This window comes from Solanum lycopersicum, chromosome 7 (assembly GCF_036512215.1).
Source record: "Solanum lycopersicum chromosome 7, SLM_r2.1".
Classification (NCBI taxonomy): Eukaryota; Viridiplantae; Streptophyta; class Magnoliopsida; order Solanales; family Solanaceae; genus Solanum; species Solanum lycopersicum.
Genome location: NC_090806.1, coordinates 62,993,858 through 63,012,527, shown reverse-complemented (window position 1 = coordinate 63,012,527; position 18,670 = coordinate 62,993,858). Strand labels below are relative to the sequence as shown.

Sequence of the window (18,670 nt, the reverse complement as noted above, 5' to 3'; positions counted from 1 at the left end):
ACGAGAGGCTGACGACAATTTATATAAATGATCTACTAGCGAAATTATACAAATTCGAAGAGGAGCCAACGAATTATACAATTGTTTTTTTTTAAAATACGTATAGCGAAATACCCTAGCTTCTTTTATCATATATATAGCGAAATAGTGATAGCATATCTACTACGGAACGTAATTATGTAAATTATAGCTATAACATATACATATATTATTTTTGTGTTTGTTATATGTGAAAGTTTCTCTTTCTTTTTTATTTCTATCGATTGAAAAATGACGAAACAATGAAAGAAATTTTTGGAAACCTTCTTCTCTTCCTTTTTTGGTATGACAATATTTTTTGCTATTATAATGGTGAAATGAGTTGTGATTATGGTGATTCCGGTAGATGGTCTAGTGACGGTGAAATGATTTTATTTCGTCTGTGTCTAATGTATGTCACGTGTATTAAAATTATATGCATGATATGCATATATATGAGTTATGAAATATATACATACTTGATACAATATAAAATTAATTATGTATGATGTATGTCAAGTGTATATGTTCCAGTGGTGGTTATGGTTGTCTAGTGGCGGTAGAGTGATTATTTTTATGTATGTCATCTAATGTATACTATGTATATCGATATTATATACACATGAGATACATATAGCCTACATAGATACAATGATATACAATATATTTCAAGTTATTTTTAACTTGCTCTTGAAGAGTTCGTCAATGTTCACAGAACTATAGTTTCTAGATGGATCAGAGTGAAGTAGAGAGGAAAAGGAAAAGGAAAAGGAAAAGGAAACAGCCCAAATCAATGTTTGAGACCAATTTGTTAAGCTAATGGGAGTTGTCAAATTTTAAGGCAAACCTAAATAGTTACTACTAATATTTTGAAAAAATTGTAACCATCTAGAGTATATTATGTAATATAGCTATAATTTTGATTATTTTAATTCATAATTATGGTTTCGCGAAATTTTACTATTTGATTATATCCCTGTACTATTGAGAATAATTTAAAGGGAAAAGACTCAAATATGCCACTAAACTTTTAAAAAAGGTTCATTTATGTCATCAGTTATAAGTTTGACTCAGTTATACCATTACTATTAAAAAAAAGGCACATTCATGCCATTATATTTTAACGGTGGTTCTGCAAAACCATTTTTGACATGTGACCAATTATAATTCGGTCACGTCATCAAATTTTTTAATAAAAAAAATCATATTTCTTAAAAAAATTGGATTAATTTTTTATATTAAATAAATTGATGACGTGACATGTTTAATACCATAAGATCAAATCAAAGACATTTTGATATCACTACAAAAAAGGGGCAAATCGCAGTAGTTAAAATTATAAAAAGTAAAACCCCCACAATTTGTTGTTATAGGGGTTTCAGCAATTCCCACAGTTATAGTTGTCACAATTAAGTAGCAGGAGTTTTTAAGTAACCCCTTTAATCAACAATTAGCGGGGATTTGAATCTCCGTCATTTCTTTTTCAATAAATAATTTTATTCCATTTTGTGGGGTTTTTAACCCTCCTCTAATAAATTTTAGTACCTCACTTTTTTGGGCTATAACCTCGATAATTGTTTTGATGAAATTTTTGTATTCAATTTCGTAGAGGTTATAATTTATATAAAATTAAGACTTAATATAAAAATATATATACTTTATATAACTTTAGCTCAGAACTATATTTAAAAAAAAAATCTTATTTTTTCTAAATTTCGTTGCAAATCAAATTAGTTCATTCTTCTAAAAATGAGGGCGTACCCCATAGTACATAAGAGCTCGAGTCCAAATCAATTAATTAAAGAAAATACTTGTTCAGTGGTTTTCCCACCATTTGAGCTTCAAGTTGAGAAAGGCCAGCTGTAATAAAACCTTAAGCATATTATTATGTCTTTAGTTTCTCTATTAATCCAAACTCATTAATAAGAAAATAAAAGAAAAATGGACAGATTTGGTGGTGAGGTCAAGATTATACGTTGGAGTGACAATCATCATCCAACTGTGTTGTTGAGAGACCATTTTCTTGCCTATGCTAATCTCTTGGTCAATTTGAATGCCAAATCATGTTATCATAGTTTAAATTTTATGTTTCGATAGAGAAAGTTATGTTTTCAGATTTTGAGAAGATATTTTACGACTCAACAATAACTACAGTATTTTTTTCCCCCAAAAACACAATAGAGACCACTAACATTTTTGCCCTTGACGATAAAAGTTGGGACTTGTTAGATATAATGGCCACCCTAAATAGTGTCAGCGTTTGTAACAAATTTTAAAGTTACAGAAAATAAATTTCAATCACAAATAAAATATGAAGAAACATAATTTTATTAGTAAATAGTGTGGGTACAATTTTGTTCCTTTCTTGATTCTTCTCTCCTAAGAAATTTGTGTATTTATCAAACTAGGATGATCTAAATTTGATATTTTTTTGAATGTTCAAGATGCCTTTTAGGGGATGTAATGCTCTATATATAGGCGTGAATATAGATTTAAGGTTAAGTAGGCTCAAAAATCGTAATGGAAATTGACACACCTTATAGAATCTCAACTCAAATTAAACATGCCACAAAATTTCAATATCTACCATCACTACCTAACATGTTTGCTCTTGATGATGATAGTGGTCAAATTTCATGTGCGCCTTAACTTATGAATTACCACGGCACCACCAATTCAAATCTTTGTAAATAGGCTTATGTCTATGTGAAGTAGTAACTTAAACAAAAATTCGTGTATGTACGTAATTCACTTCTCTTACTTTCTACTACTGTAATCAAATCTCGATTAAATATATTTTACGTCTTCAGTTTCTCTACTCCAAACTCTACAAAAACTAAGTAGGAAAAATGGATGAATTTGGTGGTGAGAGGGACCACCAATTCAAATCTTTGTAAATAGGTTTATGTCTATGTGAAGTAGTAACTTCAACAAAAACTTGTATATGTACGTAATTTACTTCTAAAGTAGTAACTTAAACAAAAACTTGTGTATGTACAAAATTCACTTCTCTTACTTTCTACTATTGTTATCAAACCTTGATTAAACATATTTTACGTCTTCAGTTTCTCTATTCCAAACTCTACAAAAACTATGTAGAAAAAATGGACGAATTTGGTGGTGAGATGGACCACCAATTCAAATCTTTGTAAATAGGCTTATGTCTATGTGAAGAAGTAACTTAAACAAAAACTTGTGTATGTACGTAATTTACTTCTGAAGTAGTAAATTAAACAAAAACTTGTATATGTACATAATTCACTTCTCTTACTTTCTACTACTGTTATCAAGCCTTGATTAAATTAAACATATTTTACGTCTTCAGTTTCTCTACTCCAAACTCTACAAAAACTATGTAGAAAAAATGGATGAATTTGGTGGTGAGATGGACCACCAATTCAAATCTTTGTAAATAGGCTTATGTCTATGTGAAGTAGTAACTTAAACAAAAAAGTTGTGTATGTACGTAATTTACTCCTGAAGTAGTAAATTAAACAAAAACTTGTATATGTACATAATTCACTTCTCTTACTTTCTACTACTGTTATCAAACCTTGATTAAACATATTTTACGTCTTCAGTTTCTCTACTCCAAACTCTACAAAAACTATGTAGAAAAAATGGATGAATTTGGTGTTGAGATGAACCACCAATTCAAATCTTTGTAAATAGGCTTATGTCTATGTGAAGAAGTAACTTAAACAAAAAGTTGTGTATGTACGTAATTTACTTCTGAAGTAGTAAATTAAACAAAAACTTGTATATGTACATAATTCACTTCTCTTACTTTCTACTACTGTTATCAAGCCTTGATTAAATTAAACATATTTTACGTCTTCAGTTTCTCTACTGCAAACTCTACAAAAACTAAGTAGAAAAAATGGATGAATTTGGTGGTGAGATGGACCACCAATTCAAATCTTTGTAAATAGGCTTATGTCTATGTGAAGTAGTAACTTAAACAAAAAAGTTGTGTATGTACGTAATTTACTCCTGAAGTAGTAAATTAAACAAAAACTTGTATATGTACATAATTCACTTCTCTTACTTTCTACTACTGTTATCAAACCTTGATTAAACATATTTTACGTCTTCAGTTTCTCTACTCCAAACTCTACAAAAACTATGTAGAAAAAATGGATGAATTTGGTGTTGAGATGGACCACCAATTCAAATCTTTGTAAATAGGCTTATGTCTATGTGAAGTAGTAACTTAAACAAAAAGTTGTGTATGTACGTAATTTACTTCTGAAGTAGTAAATTAAACAAAAACTTATATATGTATATAATTCACTTCTCTTACTTCCTACTACTGTTATCAAACCTTGATTAAACATATTTTACGTCTTCAGTTTCTCTACTGCAAACTCTACAAAAACTAAGTAGAAAAAATGGATGAATTTGGTGGTGAGAGGAACCACCAATTCAAATCTTTGTAAATAGGCTTATGTCTATGTGAAGTAGTAACTTAAACAAAAACTTGTATATGTATGGAATATTATGAATATTTTATGAATTTTTGGAATATTAGAATATCCATTATATAGGCATGAATTAAGGTTTAGGATTGAGTAGGCTCCAAAAATCCTATTTAGAATTGAACACACCACGTAGAATAAGTGGCGGAGCCACCCTATAGTTAAGGGGTTTATTCGAACCTTCTTCAGCGGAAAATTATATTATTTGTACATGGTTAAAATATTTTTGTAACGACCTGCTTAGTCGTTTGAGCAGCAGATTTTATTTCTGGAAAAACTGGTTGAGACGACAGAACCCACGACGGACCGTCATGGGCACGACGGACCATCGAGGGTGTCTCGTTCCAAAATACTTAGAATTCTGAAAATTGGGTACTGAAATCGACTCTCTGAACTTCGTGACGAAAGTGCAGGACGGACCGTCACAGGGTCTTAAATAAAAAGTGAATCTCTGAACTCTGTGACGGAGCAGCAGGATGGACCGTCGCAGGCACGACGGCCCGTCACAGGCTGCGTAATCCCAGGCGAGGTCGGATTTCTTTAAATGTTTTAAGGGACGTTTTGGACTATTCCTGCTATAATTATAAATTTAGTGGGTTAATGTTAATAATTTAACTACTTGAGGGTTAAAAGAGATAACCTTGAATTAATTAATGGGTTAATTCACCATCTTTTATACTTAATTATATGCTAATTAGGGTAAAAGAAAGAGGGTTTGAATAAGAAAAAGAAAAGAACAGAAAGAGAGAGAAAGAGGGGATCGAACGAGAAAGAGGAGAAACAGGAAGAAGAACAAACCTTTGGGAAATTGCTTGCTTGATCAAAATTCTTCAGTGGAGGTAGGTTATGGTTTTTATGTTACTCGTAGTAAACTCTTAATAGCGAATGATATGTATTGGGTAGTGTTGTAAACCCTTCTATATGCTTAATTGTATGCTTGCATGAATGTGATTATATAATTGTGATAAAATAAGCATGATGAAACTATTGAATCCTAAATCTTGAAAAAGAAACCCTAATCTACTTTGTTAATGATGATGCCTTGGTATAAAAGAAGGCTTGATGAACGAAAGTAGTGAGATTAGGGGATCGGGTGCCACGTTCCGGTACCAGGATAGTATATGAGGATCGGAGTGTCACGTTCCGACACCAAGATAGAATATGGATCGGGTGCCACGTTTCGGTACCAGGATAGTATATGAGGATCGGAGTGTCACGTTCCGACACCAGGATTAGTAAAGGGAATGAATCTTGAAATATGTTAATATACTCAATTTAATGAACTTAATTCCCAAATGGGTATGATGGGGAGGCGTGAGTCCTCATTGATGAGCTTGGTGTTGCGACCAAGGGTTATGGTAATTGTAAATGCCGCATGTTGAGTATTGTAGTTGATTTTATGATATTATCTGATATATACTGTTTTCTATTTTGAGTTGACCGATGATATCTACTCAGTACCCGTGTCTTGTACTGACCCCTACTTGTATGTTTTCTTTTTGTTCATTGTGGAGTGCAGCAAACGTACCGTCATCTTCAACTCAACCGCAACTCTAGCCAGTCTTCGTCACACCAGATTTCAGGGTGAGCTAAAGCTTCTAGCTTGGACTGGATCTTCTTCTTCATGTCTTGATGCCTTGAAGTTCTGGCATAGACTAGCTATTATTTATGTTTAGTTTCTTAGATACTCTTAGCTTTAGTAATTTGAGGATAGATGTTCTTGTGATGATGACTTCCAGATTTTGGGAAATAATAGTTGTTGAGTTTTTTAGAAGTTTATTGAATTGATTTTCATTAATGAGTTTAAGTCTTCCGCATTATTTTCTGTTATTATGTTAAAATATTAGGGTTAGATTGGTTGTTTCGCTCACATAAGAGGGTAAGTGTGGGTGCCAGTCGCGGCCCGATTTGGGTCGTGACAATTTTTTAGGTATATATAGTAGATGTCGAGTTCCTTCGGCTTCTTCGTGCGAACTCCATTGGCTACTTTGTGCGTCTATTTTTTAAGAAACTTTGAACCCCTTCTTAAAAATTACGACTCCACCACTATGTGAAATCCTAACTCGAATTAAACACACATATTGTAAACCCACAGACCACTAACATTTTTGCTTTTGATGATGAGAGTAGTCAAATTTCATGTGCACCCTAGCTAAATTAGATCTTTATAAATAGGCTGATATATGTCTGTGTGAAGTAGTAATTTAAAGAAAACTTGTTTATGTAATTCACTTCTCTTACTTTCTACTACTGTCATCAAACCTTAATTAACCATATTATTACGTCCTTAGTTTTTCTACTCTAAACTCTACAAAAACTACGTCTAAAAAAATGGATGGATTTGGTGGTGAGAGTGACATAACACGTCGGAGTGACAATCATCATCCTACTGTTTGGGGAGACCATTATCTGCCACAATAGGCAAAAATAAATATGACCTAATAATGTAAACATGTATTGCACTGAGAAACTAAAACTCTTCGACAAAATTATAAAAAATTGAATGCTTTTGTTTTCAGTTGAAACACTCTTGATCCGTAAGTTTGCAAATAATTTTTGGAGCACAAAGAAATATATATCTAAACAAAGTTATTTATTTACGCGTATAGGGAGCCAATGAATGGGAAGAGAAGGAACATAAGGATCTAAAAGAACAAGTGAGAAAAATGCTAGTGATTTCTCCTTCCAAATCTTTGCAAAAACTTGAACTTATAAACACAATCCAATTGCTTGGAGTGTCATACCATTTTGAACATGAGATTGAGGAATCATTGAGTGAAATCTATAATGGTCATGAAGAATGGATTGGTGAAAGTCATGACCTTCATGTTGTTGCTCTAAGCTTTCGATTACTTAGGCAACAAGGTTACTATGTCTCATCTGGTAAGTAATACGTCATCCAATCCAATTAATATTGTGTGACACTATCTGACATATAAGTTTAAAAACAAAAGAAGCTTTTAACACTTTTGGTCTAGAACAGATGTTTTTAGAAAGTTCACCGATGACCAAGGAAATTATAATAAAGCATTGGTTAATGACACGCCCGGGTTATTAAGCTTGTACGAGGCAGCACAATTCAGGGTACATGATGAAGAAATTTTGGATGAAGCAATTAATTTCGCCACCACTCATTTGAAGCTATTGTTGCCTAAATTGAGTAATTCTCTATCGATGCAAGTCAGCTATGCCCTAAAATATCCAATCAACAAAACCATAGCCAGAGTAGCAACTAGAAAATACATATCGTTTTACCAAGAAGAGGAATCATCATGTGATCAAGTGTTAATAAATTTTGCAAAATTGGACTTCAGTATATTGCAGAAGATGCATAAAAGGGAGTTGTGTGATATCACAAGGTAACTAGCTTCAATAATATTACTACATTGTTTTAATTAAAAAAAATATATAGATTTTGATATTTAACTTAACATATTAGGTGGTGGAAAGAATTGGACTTGGCAAATGAATTAGCTTTTGCAAGAGACAGAGTGGTTGAGTTGTACTTTTGGTGTTTGGGTGTGTACTTTGAGCCACAGTATAAGGTTGCCAGGAATATACTAACCAAAGTGTTATGTTTCGTTTCAATTACTGATGACATCTATGATACTTATGGAACACTGCATGAACTTACTCTCCTCACAAACGCAATAGAAAGGTATCTTCATTTCAGTTTATTTTCCAAATAAGAGTATCATTTTTCAATAACATCACGTATATTGTAATTTGTACGTATACAATAGGTGGAACCTCGACGCTACAGAAAATCTAACGTCGTATATGAAACTCTTTTACACTGGTCTCCTACATTTTTACAATGAAGTAGAGAAAGAGTTGGAAAAGGAGAACAAGTCATTTCGAGTCAACTTTGCTATTAGTGAGGTAATTATTATGTGATACATATGACATGTTTAATTTAGGATCACAAGATTAAAAAGTCTTAAGGTACGTTATTAATTTCAGATGAAAAAGTTGGTGAGAGCTTATTTTCAAGAGGCAAAATGGTATCATGGGAACACAGTCCCCAAAATGGAGGAGGAGTATATGAAGAATGGAATTCAAAGTAGCGCTAACCCAACTCTAGCTACTGCTTCTTGGTTAGGCATGGGTGATGAAGCAACCAAAGAGGCATTCGAATGGATTTCAACTGAACCTCCAATTCTTGTTGCTTCCTCTAACATTGCAAGATTGTTAAACGATATTGTATCACATGAGGTATATGATTATTCGCTCAATTCTTTTTCGTTAAAATTTAAGTCTCTTGTCTAATGGTTGTTGCTCATGTGATTCTCAGAGAGAAATAGAAAGAGGAGATGTAGCTTCAAGTATTGAATGTTACATGAACGAGTATGGTGCCACAAAAGAAGAAGCTTACATGGAGATAAGGAAAATAATAGAGAATAATTGGAAGGATTTGAATAGAGGATGCCTAAAACCTACAACAGTACCAAGAGTTTTGCTCATGCCAGTGCTCAACCTTACGAGGGTGGCAGAGTTTGTTTATAAAGACGAAGATGCTTATACTTTTTCGAAAAATAACTTAAAAGAAGTCATTTCTATGGTGCTTGATGATCCCATTGAAGAATAAAAGCAAATTAAAGGGCAAAATAAGGAAATTATTATCCACTAGAATGCTTATATTTCTGTCACACTTAATTGTGGATGTTTATTTGTAACTCCAATAAGCAGGTTTTGTAAACAACACTGCATGCATGCAACTTTAATTTTGTTCTTCTATAAATTATATATAATAAGTTATTTCAGTTTGTTTATATATCACTTTGAAGTTGAGCAATATATCAATGTCTCTCTAAATACTTTTATCTTGTGCATTTACTTTTTAGTCTTTCGTTTGTTATTGATAAAAAGAAATGTAGCAGGAAAAAAATAATTTAACTTCCACTTTTTTATTAGCTAGAGGAATTTCAAAATAAAAGAAACAAGAAAAATATTTCTTTTAAAATAAAATTTATTAGGTCTAAGCATGTTCCTCGTTAATAGTTTGGTTAAAAATGTCTCTATTGTTTAACAAATTCATGGGATTTTCTAGTTTATTTTTTCTTTTTCAACGTAACAGTTTATCACATAATGTATCAACATTAATGTATTCGAGTTGTGAGTTATGTATCCGAATTGTGTAAAAAGCATAATGTAATTTACTCCTTACACTATGATTTATGTAAGTTATACTTAAAAATTTGGGTCATGAATCCATTAAGGTTTAATGATAAATATATTGAATTGGATCCTTTTTAAATAAATATTTTTACAATCGGGTCCATTTTGTATAGTTTTCTCATTTTAAATTGTAAAAATTAGGCAAATCACATAGTGTAAGAAAGAAATTACTTCCTATCCCTATTCTTTTATTAATTATCAAAAGTCTCTTTTTTTAGTGTTTTTCGGATACATAATATTGTAAGCAAATACTTTATTTAAAAACGACATGATACTTAAATTATTAAGTTGTTTTTATCAGTTTAAGCGTTAAATAAGGGATTAAAAAAAGTCTCTTTTTTTTAGTGTTTTTCAGAAAATGATGCAGCTTGATTTTAATTTTTTCTACAACTAAAGGAGGCTTATGGTGAAAGGATTAATATGTGAGTAGTGTCAGATAGAAATGTAAGTATCATAAAGGCAGTGACTCAAGTGTATAGAAATGTGCCACATTATGCTTGTATGTGGTACTTGTGGGGTAATGTTGAGAAGAAATTTAGGAAGGCATCCAAGGAGCGAAGTCCTGCGTATTATACAATGGCAAAGACTTGCAACAAAGTTGAGTTTGACAGGCTGATGGATACTGTAAAAAAAGTTGATGTAGGTGTTAAAGAGTATTTGGAGCTAGCTGGATATGATAAGTGGTCAAGGTGTCATCCAGAAACTCATCGGGGATGGGCTATGACGTCTAACATTGCAGAGAGCATAAATGCTGCACATTTACTCCGTTGATTGGAAAAGCATTGAGCACACGAATGGGGGTACGTTTTATGTATATATATTATTAATTAATGAGTTATGCACACGGATAGAAATTGTATAGACTTATACATATACATAAATCTATTTGTGTGAAGCAGGTTGTGCCGTCAACTGAATACATATACAATGTGACTGATGATGGTAGGAGTTTTGTGGTCTGTTTAAAGAACAAAACATGCAGCTGTGGGAAGTTTCAATATGAAGAAATTCCTTGTGAACATGCTTGGGCGGTATTGAAGCAGAAAAGTCTAGTAGCCGATGGATATTGCTCAGATTTGTATAAACCAAAGACGATTTTGAAGATTTATGAGATACCGATCTATCCATTGCCTTCCTTTTCAGAATGGGTCATACCTGAAGCCATAATGTATGATGAAGTCCGACCTCCAAAATTCAAAAGACCTCCCGGAAGGCCTAAAAATAAACCCCGTTCAAAAACTAAACGTGAATTGCTTGGACTAAGAGGAAAGTATACATGTAGTACATGTGAATTTGCAGGTCAAAATAGGCGTTCATGTAGAAATAGACCTCAAGAAGTTTAACAAGTTTTTACGATTCTATTGAACTGTAAAATTTGATTTGATATATAATTGAATTTTATTCTAAAGTAGTTTTGTGTTAAAACAGTATGAGTTAGTATTTTCAATATGGAATAAAGTTGTTATGTCTTATTAATTGTGCTAATCATTTTTCTTTATTTTGTCTTTGTGCTATTATTAGGAATTATCGTTATACTTCCCATCATGTTTGATCTTACTATGCAAATGCAGAATCATTATATCAAAAACCTTTTTACCCCAAGGATAGTCAATGTATCTGCCTGATTCAACTAAATCAAAATCTTTTCTATCAATTATAGTACCAGTTGATTCTTCAGAAAAGATGAATGAATGAATGTAGAACAATATTACAAATTTAACAGCATCATCATCATTATCTATCCAAATTTTTTTTATCAAACTTGTCAATCAATTGACTCTTGGTGATGGGTTTTCCAACTTCAAAATATTGATGAATAATCCTATTTCGTTCATCAGTATTAAAGACAAATCATTCTTGTTATCTGAACATTTTAACCTAGTTATTAAAGCAAAGTCGCGAATTGTGAAACGCAGAGTAGTGTCATTGACATGTATCAGGATTGCATCTTTTGAGCTACCTTCAATTTCTCTAAAAAACATGCACCTAATTAGTTGTGCCTGAACGTGACACCTACAAATGCTACATAGTTGAGCAAAACATGTATTTACACAGAATTGACGAATGCTTACATAGTTGAGCAAAACATGTATTTCCACAGAATTGACGAATGCTACATAGTTGAGCAAAACATGTATTTCCACAGAATTGACGAATGCTACATAGTTGAGCAAAACATGTATTTCCACAGAATTGTCTGTACTGTGACTCAGTAAGCTTTGAAGATAGAACATTCATAACGTCAATATTTGTATAACAGTGCATGTGCGGAATTCTTGTTTGTTCTCTTTGACCTAAATACTTAACATCCTGGAAAAAATCATATTCATTTTACTAAAAAAAAAATAGTGGTATTAGACACAAATATATATAAATTATACACTTATACACACAGTTGTATAATGAGGTAGTAAATTAGTCAGAATAAATTATACACTTATACACACAGTTGTATAATAAGGCAGTAAATCAAACAGACTAAATTATACACTTTTAAAACAATTGTATAATGAGACAGTAAATTAGTCAGAATAAATTATACACTTAAACACACAGTTGTATAATAAAGCAGTAAATTAATCAGAATAAATTATACACTTTTAAAACAATTGTATAATGAGGCAGTAAATTAGACAGACTAAATTACACACTTATACACACAGTTGTATAATGAGGCATTATTTTAGACATTATAAATTATACACTTATACACACAGTTATATAATGAGCCAGTAAATTAGTCAGAATAAATTATACACTTTTAAAACAATTGTATAATGAGACATTAAATTAGACAGACTAAATTACATACTTATAGACACAGTTGTATAATGAGGCAGTAATTTAAGCATTATAAGACATGAATAGAAATCAAGTATTAAGACATTATACATTTATAAAAAAATTGTATGAGGCACAAATCAACATAAACACAAAAAAACATGTACGAATATATATTATACATTTATATATTTATAATTGTATAAAGACATGTATCAACATAAAAACTAAACATATGAACAATTATTATACACATACCTTATGCTCAATTGACCCAGAACCAACACCTTCATTTTTATCATTGTTAGAGATATGAACATCAGTTTTATGTTTTCTTTTCTTTTTAGACCCAGTAACAACATCAACAGTATTCTTCAGACTTCCATCAACAAAACTAATTGGGTCATTATTGAAATTGGAACTAATATCTTGCATGTTAGTAGATTTAGACAATGAACCTGAAATCTCCCCAAATTCCTGAGTTAGACCCAATGAAAACGACGGATTTTCAACATCAATTTGAGCATGCAATGGTCTACCTCTTGTAAATCTCTTCGATGGAGATTGGGCATCAAACCAAAATTCTGAAGCGATTAACACTTGAAGTGAAAAATTAGTTTTAAAAAATTAAAAAAAAAACAAAAACTGACAATGTAAGTAGGTTTTATGCGGTACCTTGATATTTTTAAATTATTTTGGAAAACTGCTCTAATGTGCGTGCTAGGAGAAGTTGCAAGTTTCAACTTGCAATTGTGGAGAAAAGTGTGGAGAAATTGAAGGAAGAAGACGAAATTGTATAAAATGGACGGACGAAGAGAGAAGAAGGAGAGTTTTGTTTTGGGGAAATTTTTCTATACAAAACATGGGACCTAGTATAGCAAATTAACTTTAAGTTTGCTCTTTAAAGGAAATAAATGAAAGGAGATTTAATTAGTATAATTACCTTCCTTAGTATGTCATTCTTCACAACTTTTTCAATAAAAAATTCATATTTGTATGCTATAGCAAAGTTTGCATAATTGCGCTTCATAGCAAATATAGAAACTGCATATACTGTGTAATGACCCGCTAGGTCGTTTTGAGAACTAGGACTAGTTTGACTCCTTTTGAAAATTTAAAGGGGTATTTTTGAACTATTAGATAACTATGAGTACCCAATTGATGAAACTTTCATTAAATAAATAATTAGAAAATAGGTTAGTGGGATTTCATGGTTAATAAACTCTTGTTTAGAAAATAAAAAGGGGGTGGAGGCAGAAACTTACCGTAAGTGACAAACGAGAGGAGAAACAATAACCTCTGCTAACGAAAACAAGGAACTTCTCATCACTTTTCAATTCTACCAAGGTATGTTGTTAGAGTAATTTGGTTTGTTGCTGTTATTATATTATTACATGGATAGTTAATATCAAAGTGGGAAGAACAATTGGTATCAATTATAATTAAAAGAAAAAAATGGCAGATCCTTCTAAAAAAATTTCCTACCGACTTTCTGATGGTGTACATTGATTTAAGGGCTGATTTTTATCTTATTTTATCATTTTATTTCTTGTTATTATTATTCTAATTGATGGGGAAAAAAAAGGGAATTGGAATTGAAAAGTTTGGATGGCAGCACGTATGGAAGTTGAGCCATTATATTGGCAGGAGACAAAAGTGATTGTCCATCATGAGCCAATCATTGGCATGCCAATCATGGACAATCATTGGAAATAATGTGTTAATGATTGGCCTTGGCATAAAATTCTTTAATATTGGCATGTTAAAAAAATAAATGACCTGCAGATGGTCATGTTGCAGTGATTCTGTTGGTATGCGGTCGTTGTTACGTGACCTGCTTAAGCTAATTATCAAATTTAGATTTAAATTTAAATATATTGAGATTGGTAATTAATTATTAGGTGTTATTTTATATGATCTAACATTGAATTTTAGTCCATTTGAAGAGGTTAAAGTTAAGTTCTTGGCTTGAAATTTAGCAAGTATGAAAAATTTGGCATACCAATATATATCAAGATTTGGAGTTTGGTTGAAAATATGAGTGAGTTTTAGCGTCTATGATAGACATATAAAAAAATTTGAATGTCTACAAAAATTGCTTACTTATGAATATTGCATCATTGGTAGATCGTGAACATTCCAAAACTTAACGAAAAGGGAAGGAACTATCTTGAGGATTCGTGACCGGAGCTCGACACTTGAGGTATGTTAAGACTTTTAGACTTGTTGAAGGACGTTTTCCTAATTAAAGATTAAAAATGAAATTAGACAAAGGGGTAAGGGGGAAGGATGGTGGTCTCGTATCAATGGTGTGACGGGCATTGGTACGAGTACCGGTGTTATAAAAAGGAAAATTACTATTATAGAATGTGGATTGAAATTTGAGAATGCCAAAGCATATGGGCATTAGCTGATATATTATTGACTTGAATTCCTTGTGTGATTGTGTTTTATTTATTTCACCTGTATAGTTGTGATAATTGAGGTGGTTATGTATTATGTTCATATTGATTGATTGAGATGCATCATCATCCCCTCTATTAAAATAATATTGTGCACATGCATAGACATGAGACTGAGTATAAGTTGGACACGTGGAGATCGTCCGTGTTGGGGATGGTGAGATGTTAAGATTGTAATTTGGGCACGTGGAGACCGTCCGTGCGAAAATTATTTGATATTATGATAGTGCGTTGAGATCGTCCGCACAGACACGTGGAGATCGTCCGTGTCGGTATATGGACCTCGCAAGTCCCTCATGGGTCATGAACTCTCGATGTATTTCCGAGGAGTATCATGTATATACGGTTGAGTGAGTACTGGGTATTCTGAGACATATCATTACATGGTATCATATTGCATTGCATTTCATCCCATCATTCGTTCTTAGTGATAATATATTTCGTTTGGTGTTTGGAAAATACTAAATGTTGATTCCCTTTATTGATTAAACTTAAATAGTAAGTGTGATATATATATATATATATATATATATATATATATATATATATATATATATATATATATATATATATATATATATACTTGTATAATTTAAGAATTTATTTTCTTATATAACTCCCGTCACTACTTCTTCGTTGTCGGTCAATGAGACATACTGAGTACACGTGGTTTCGTACTCATACTACACTTGTTGCACTCTTGTGGTGCAGATTCGATTATGAGTAGGAGCACATCTCGAGGAGCAGTTTGAGTCCGAGGTTGGAGTGTCTTGGAGTTGTGGTGAGCTGCTTGGCTGTTCCGTGGCCCACACCTCCCTCTATCTTTTACGTATTCTGTTATTCAGTATTCAGACAGGATATCCCTTATGTTAGATTTGTCATTTTAGTTTCAGACTTGCATCGTATTTTAGAAGCTCTTGTACTTATGACACCAATTCTTGGGTAGTATTTTTTTTCAGTTTTCCGCATTCGTACTTATAAAGAACTCAGTGTTGGAGATTTGGCAATTTGTTGTCTTTTCACTTATTAGTTAGTTAAGTTTGTTAAAATATGTTGGTTGGCTTACCTATTGGTTGGGAACATAGGTGCCATCACGACTCGTGATTTTGGGTCGTGACAAATTTGGTATCAGAGCCCTAGGTTAATCGGTCTCAAGAGTACAAGAGCAATGTCTATTAGAGTTTTGCGGATCGGTGTGAAGACGTCCATACCTATCTTCGAGAGGCTATAGGACATTTAGGAAATATTCTGTTCTTTTATTCATTATCGTGCACACTTGACCTTGTAGAAATCTAATCTTGATATCTCATTCTCTCTCAGATGGCGAGGAATCGTACATCGGCAAGTGGTGGTCAGGATCCTAATCCTGCGCCTGCTTCTGGGAACACTATCCGAGGTAGAGGTAGGGGACGAGCTCGAGGTCGGGGTAGGGGCCGTATTGCAGCACCTGTGGGTGGTCAAGTACCAATAGCTACCCAGGTCACGATAGGACCGTACCTCTTGATGTAGATGTTCTTCATGGGGATGTGCAAGATCGTGTCGAAGGGGATGGGCCAGCTCAGGCTCCAACCAGTATTATTGTTCCCCCGGTGCTTCAAGATACCCTAGCTCGTATGTTAGGAATCCTAGAGGGGATGGCCCAGTCAGGAGCTTTGCCTGTCACTTCTGATGGCTCACAGACCCGTGTTGGAGGTCAAACTCCAGATCCGATAGTTGCTCCAGAGTCTCAGACTCCCAGGACTCAGCCAGTTGCCGCTGTAGCTCTTCGTTTGGATAGTATGGAGTTTCCAGATATGACATCACATTTGGTGAACAGGCCTTCTATGACTATTGATGAGCAAAAGATGTTTGAGAGGTTCAGACTAATGAATCCTCCTACTTATACTGGTGACTTAGCTGAGGATGCATATGAGTTTATAGTTAGTTGTCATGAGAGGTTGCATAATCTTGGATTAGTGGAGTCTCATGGAGTTGACTACACAGTGTTTCAGATGACTGGCTCTACTAAGCAGTGGTGGAGGGATAATATTAGTAGTAGGCCAGCTGGATCTCATCCACTATCCTGGACTGAGTTTACTTTGAGTGTGGTGATATGGGACACTTTGTGAGAGACTGTCCTAGGACCAGACGTGGTGGCTTATATCAGGGTTCTCAGGCTTCGACTTCCAGGGCTGCACAACCTCCAGCTAGGGATGGTGCACAGAATGGTAGAGGTGGTTCTCATTCAGGTAGAGGTGGTTCTCCTTCTGGTCGAGGTGGTGGTCGTGGAGGTTCACAATCTGATGGAGGTCGTTCTCACTGTTATGCTTTTCCAGGTAGGCCAGAGGCTGAAGCCTCAGATGCTGTTATCACAGGTATTATTCCGATTTGTCATCGACCAGCTACTGTATTATTTGATACAGGCTCTACTTATTCTTATGTGTCCACATATTTTGCTCCTAGTCTGGATATATTGTGTGAGTCTCTTGATTTGCCGATACGTGTTTCTACTCCTGTCGGGGATTCTGTAGTTGTAGATCAAGTGTATCGTTTATGTACTGTTACTTTGATGGGGTATGACACTCATGCAGATTTAAAGGTCTTAGATATGGTAGATTTTGATGTGATTCTTGGTATGGATTGGTTATCTTCTTACCACGCAATTTTAAATTGTCATGCCAAGACCATCACTTTAGTTATGCCTGGAATTCCTATAGTAGAATGGAGAGGTACTCTTAGTCATCCTTCTAAGGGTGTGATATCATTCCTTAAGGCTCGTCAGTTGGTACAGAGAGGATGTTTGGCGTACTTGGCCCACATTCGAGATACTAGTATTGAGACTCCTATGCTTGAGTCTATTCCAGTAGTGAGTGAATTTTCAGAAGTATTTTCGACCGATTTGCCAGGTCTTCCACCAGATCATGATATTGATTTTTGTATTGTTGTGGAGCCAGGCACTCGGCCTATTTCCGTTCCTCCTTATCGTATGGCACCGGCTGAATTGAAAGAGTTGAAGGAGTAGTTACAGGATTTGTTGAGCAAAGGTTTTATTAGACCAAGTGTATCTCCTTGGGGTGCTCCAGTGTTATTTGTGAAGAAGAAAGATAGATCTATGCGTATGTGTATTGACTATCGGCAGTTGAACAAGGTAACCATCAGAAATAAATATCCGATACCTCGTATTGATGATTTATTTGATCAATTGTAGGGTGCTTCAGTTTTCTCCAAAATTGACTTGAGATCAGGCTATCATCAGCTGAAGGTTAGGGCGGAGGATATCCCTAAGACGGCTTTTCGAACACGTTATGGTCATTACGAGTTTTTGGTGATGTCTTTCGGACTGACTAATGCCCCAGCAGCTTTTATGGACTTGATGAATGGAGTGTTGAGACCGTATTTAGATTCCTTTGTTATTGTCTTCATAGATGATATATTGATATACTCACACACTAAGGAGGAACATGAGCATCATTTGAGGATTGTTCTTGGGATTCTAAAGGAGAAGAAGCTTTATGCAAAGTTTTCAAAGTGTGAGTTTTGGCTTAGTTCGGTAGCATTCTTGGGACATGTAGTGTCCAAGGAGGGTATCATGGTGGATCCTAAGAAGATTGAGGCGGTTAGAGATTGGGTAAGACCTACTTCAGTTACTGAGATTCGTAGTTTCTTGGACCTTGCAGGTTATTATCGACGGTTTGTTGAGGGTTTCTCATCCATTACATCTCCATTAACTAGATTGACACAGAAGGAGGTGACTTTTCAGTGGTCTGACGAATG

The 18,670-nt window shown here is 33.8% G+C and overlaps 2 protein-coding genes across 2 annotated transcripts; both read left to right on the top strand.

The window, feature by feature from the left end:
- Positions 1 to 1,944: 1,944 nt before the first annotated feature.
- On the top strand, positions 1,945 to 9,270 carry LOC101257190 (sesquiterpene synthase 15). Its single transcript, XM_069287029.1, has 7 exons — positions 1,945 to 2,061; positions 7,106 to 7,379; positions 7,480 to 7,855; positions 7,936 to 8,154; positions 8,240 to 8,378; positions 8,460 to 8,711; positions 8,791 to 9,270. The coding sequence occupies exons 1-7, from the start codon at positions 1,960 to 1,962 to the stop codon at positions 9,082 to 9,084; spliced, it is 1,656 nt and encodes a 551-aa protein (XP_069143130.1). The 5' UTR covers positions 1,945 to 1,959; the 3' UTR covers positions 9,085 to 9,270.
- A 1,198-nt stretch (positions 9,271 to 10,468) lies between these two features.
- LOC138337552 (uncharacterized) lies at positions 10,469 to 11,017 on the top strand. Its single transcript, XM_069287470.1, has 2 exons — positions 10,469 to 10,474; positions 10,574 to 11,017. The coding sequence occupies exons 1-2, from the start codon at positions 10,469 to 10,471 to the stop codon at positions 11,015 to 11,017; spliced, it is 450 nt and encodes a 149-aa protein (XP_069143571.1).
- Positions 11,018 to 18,670: the final 7,653 nt, after the last annotated feature.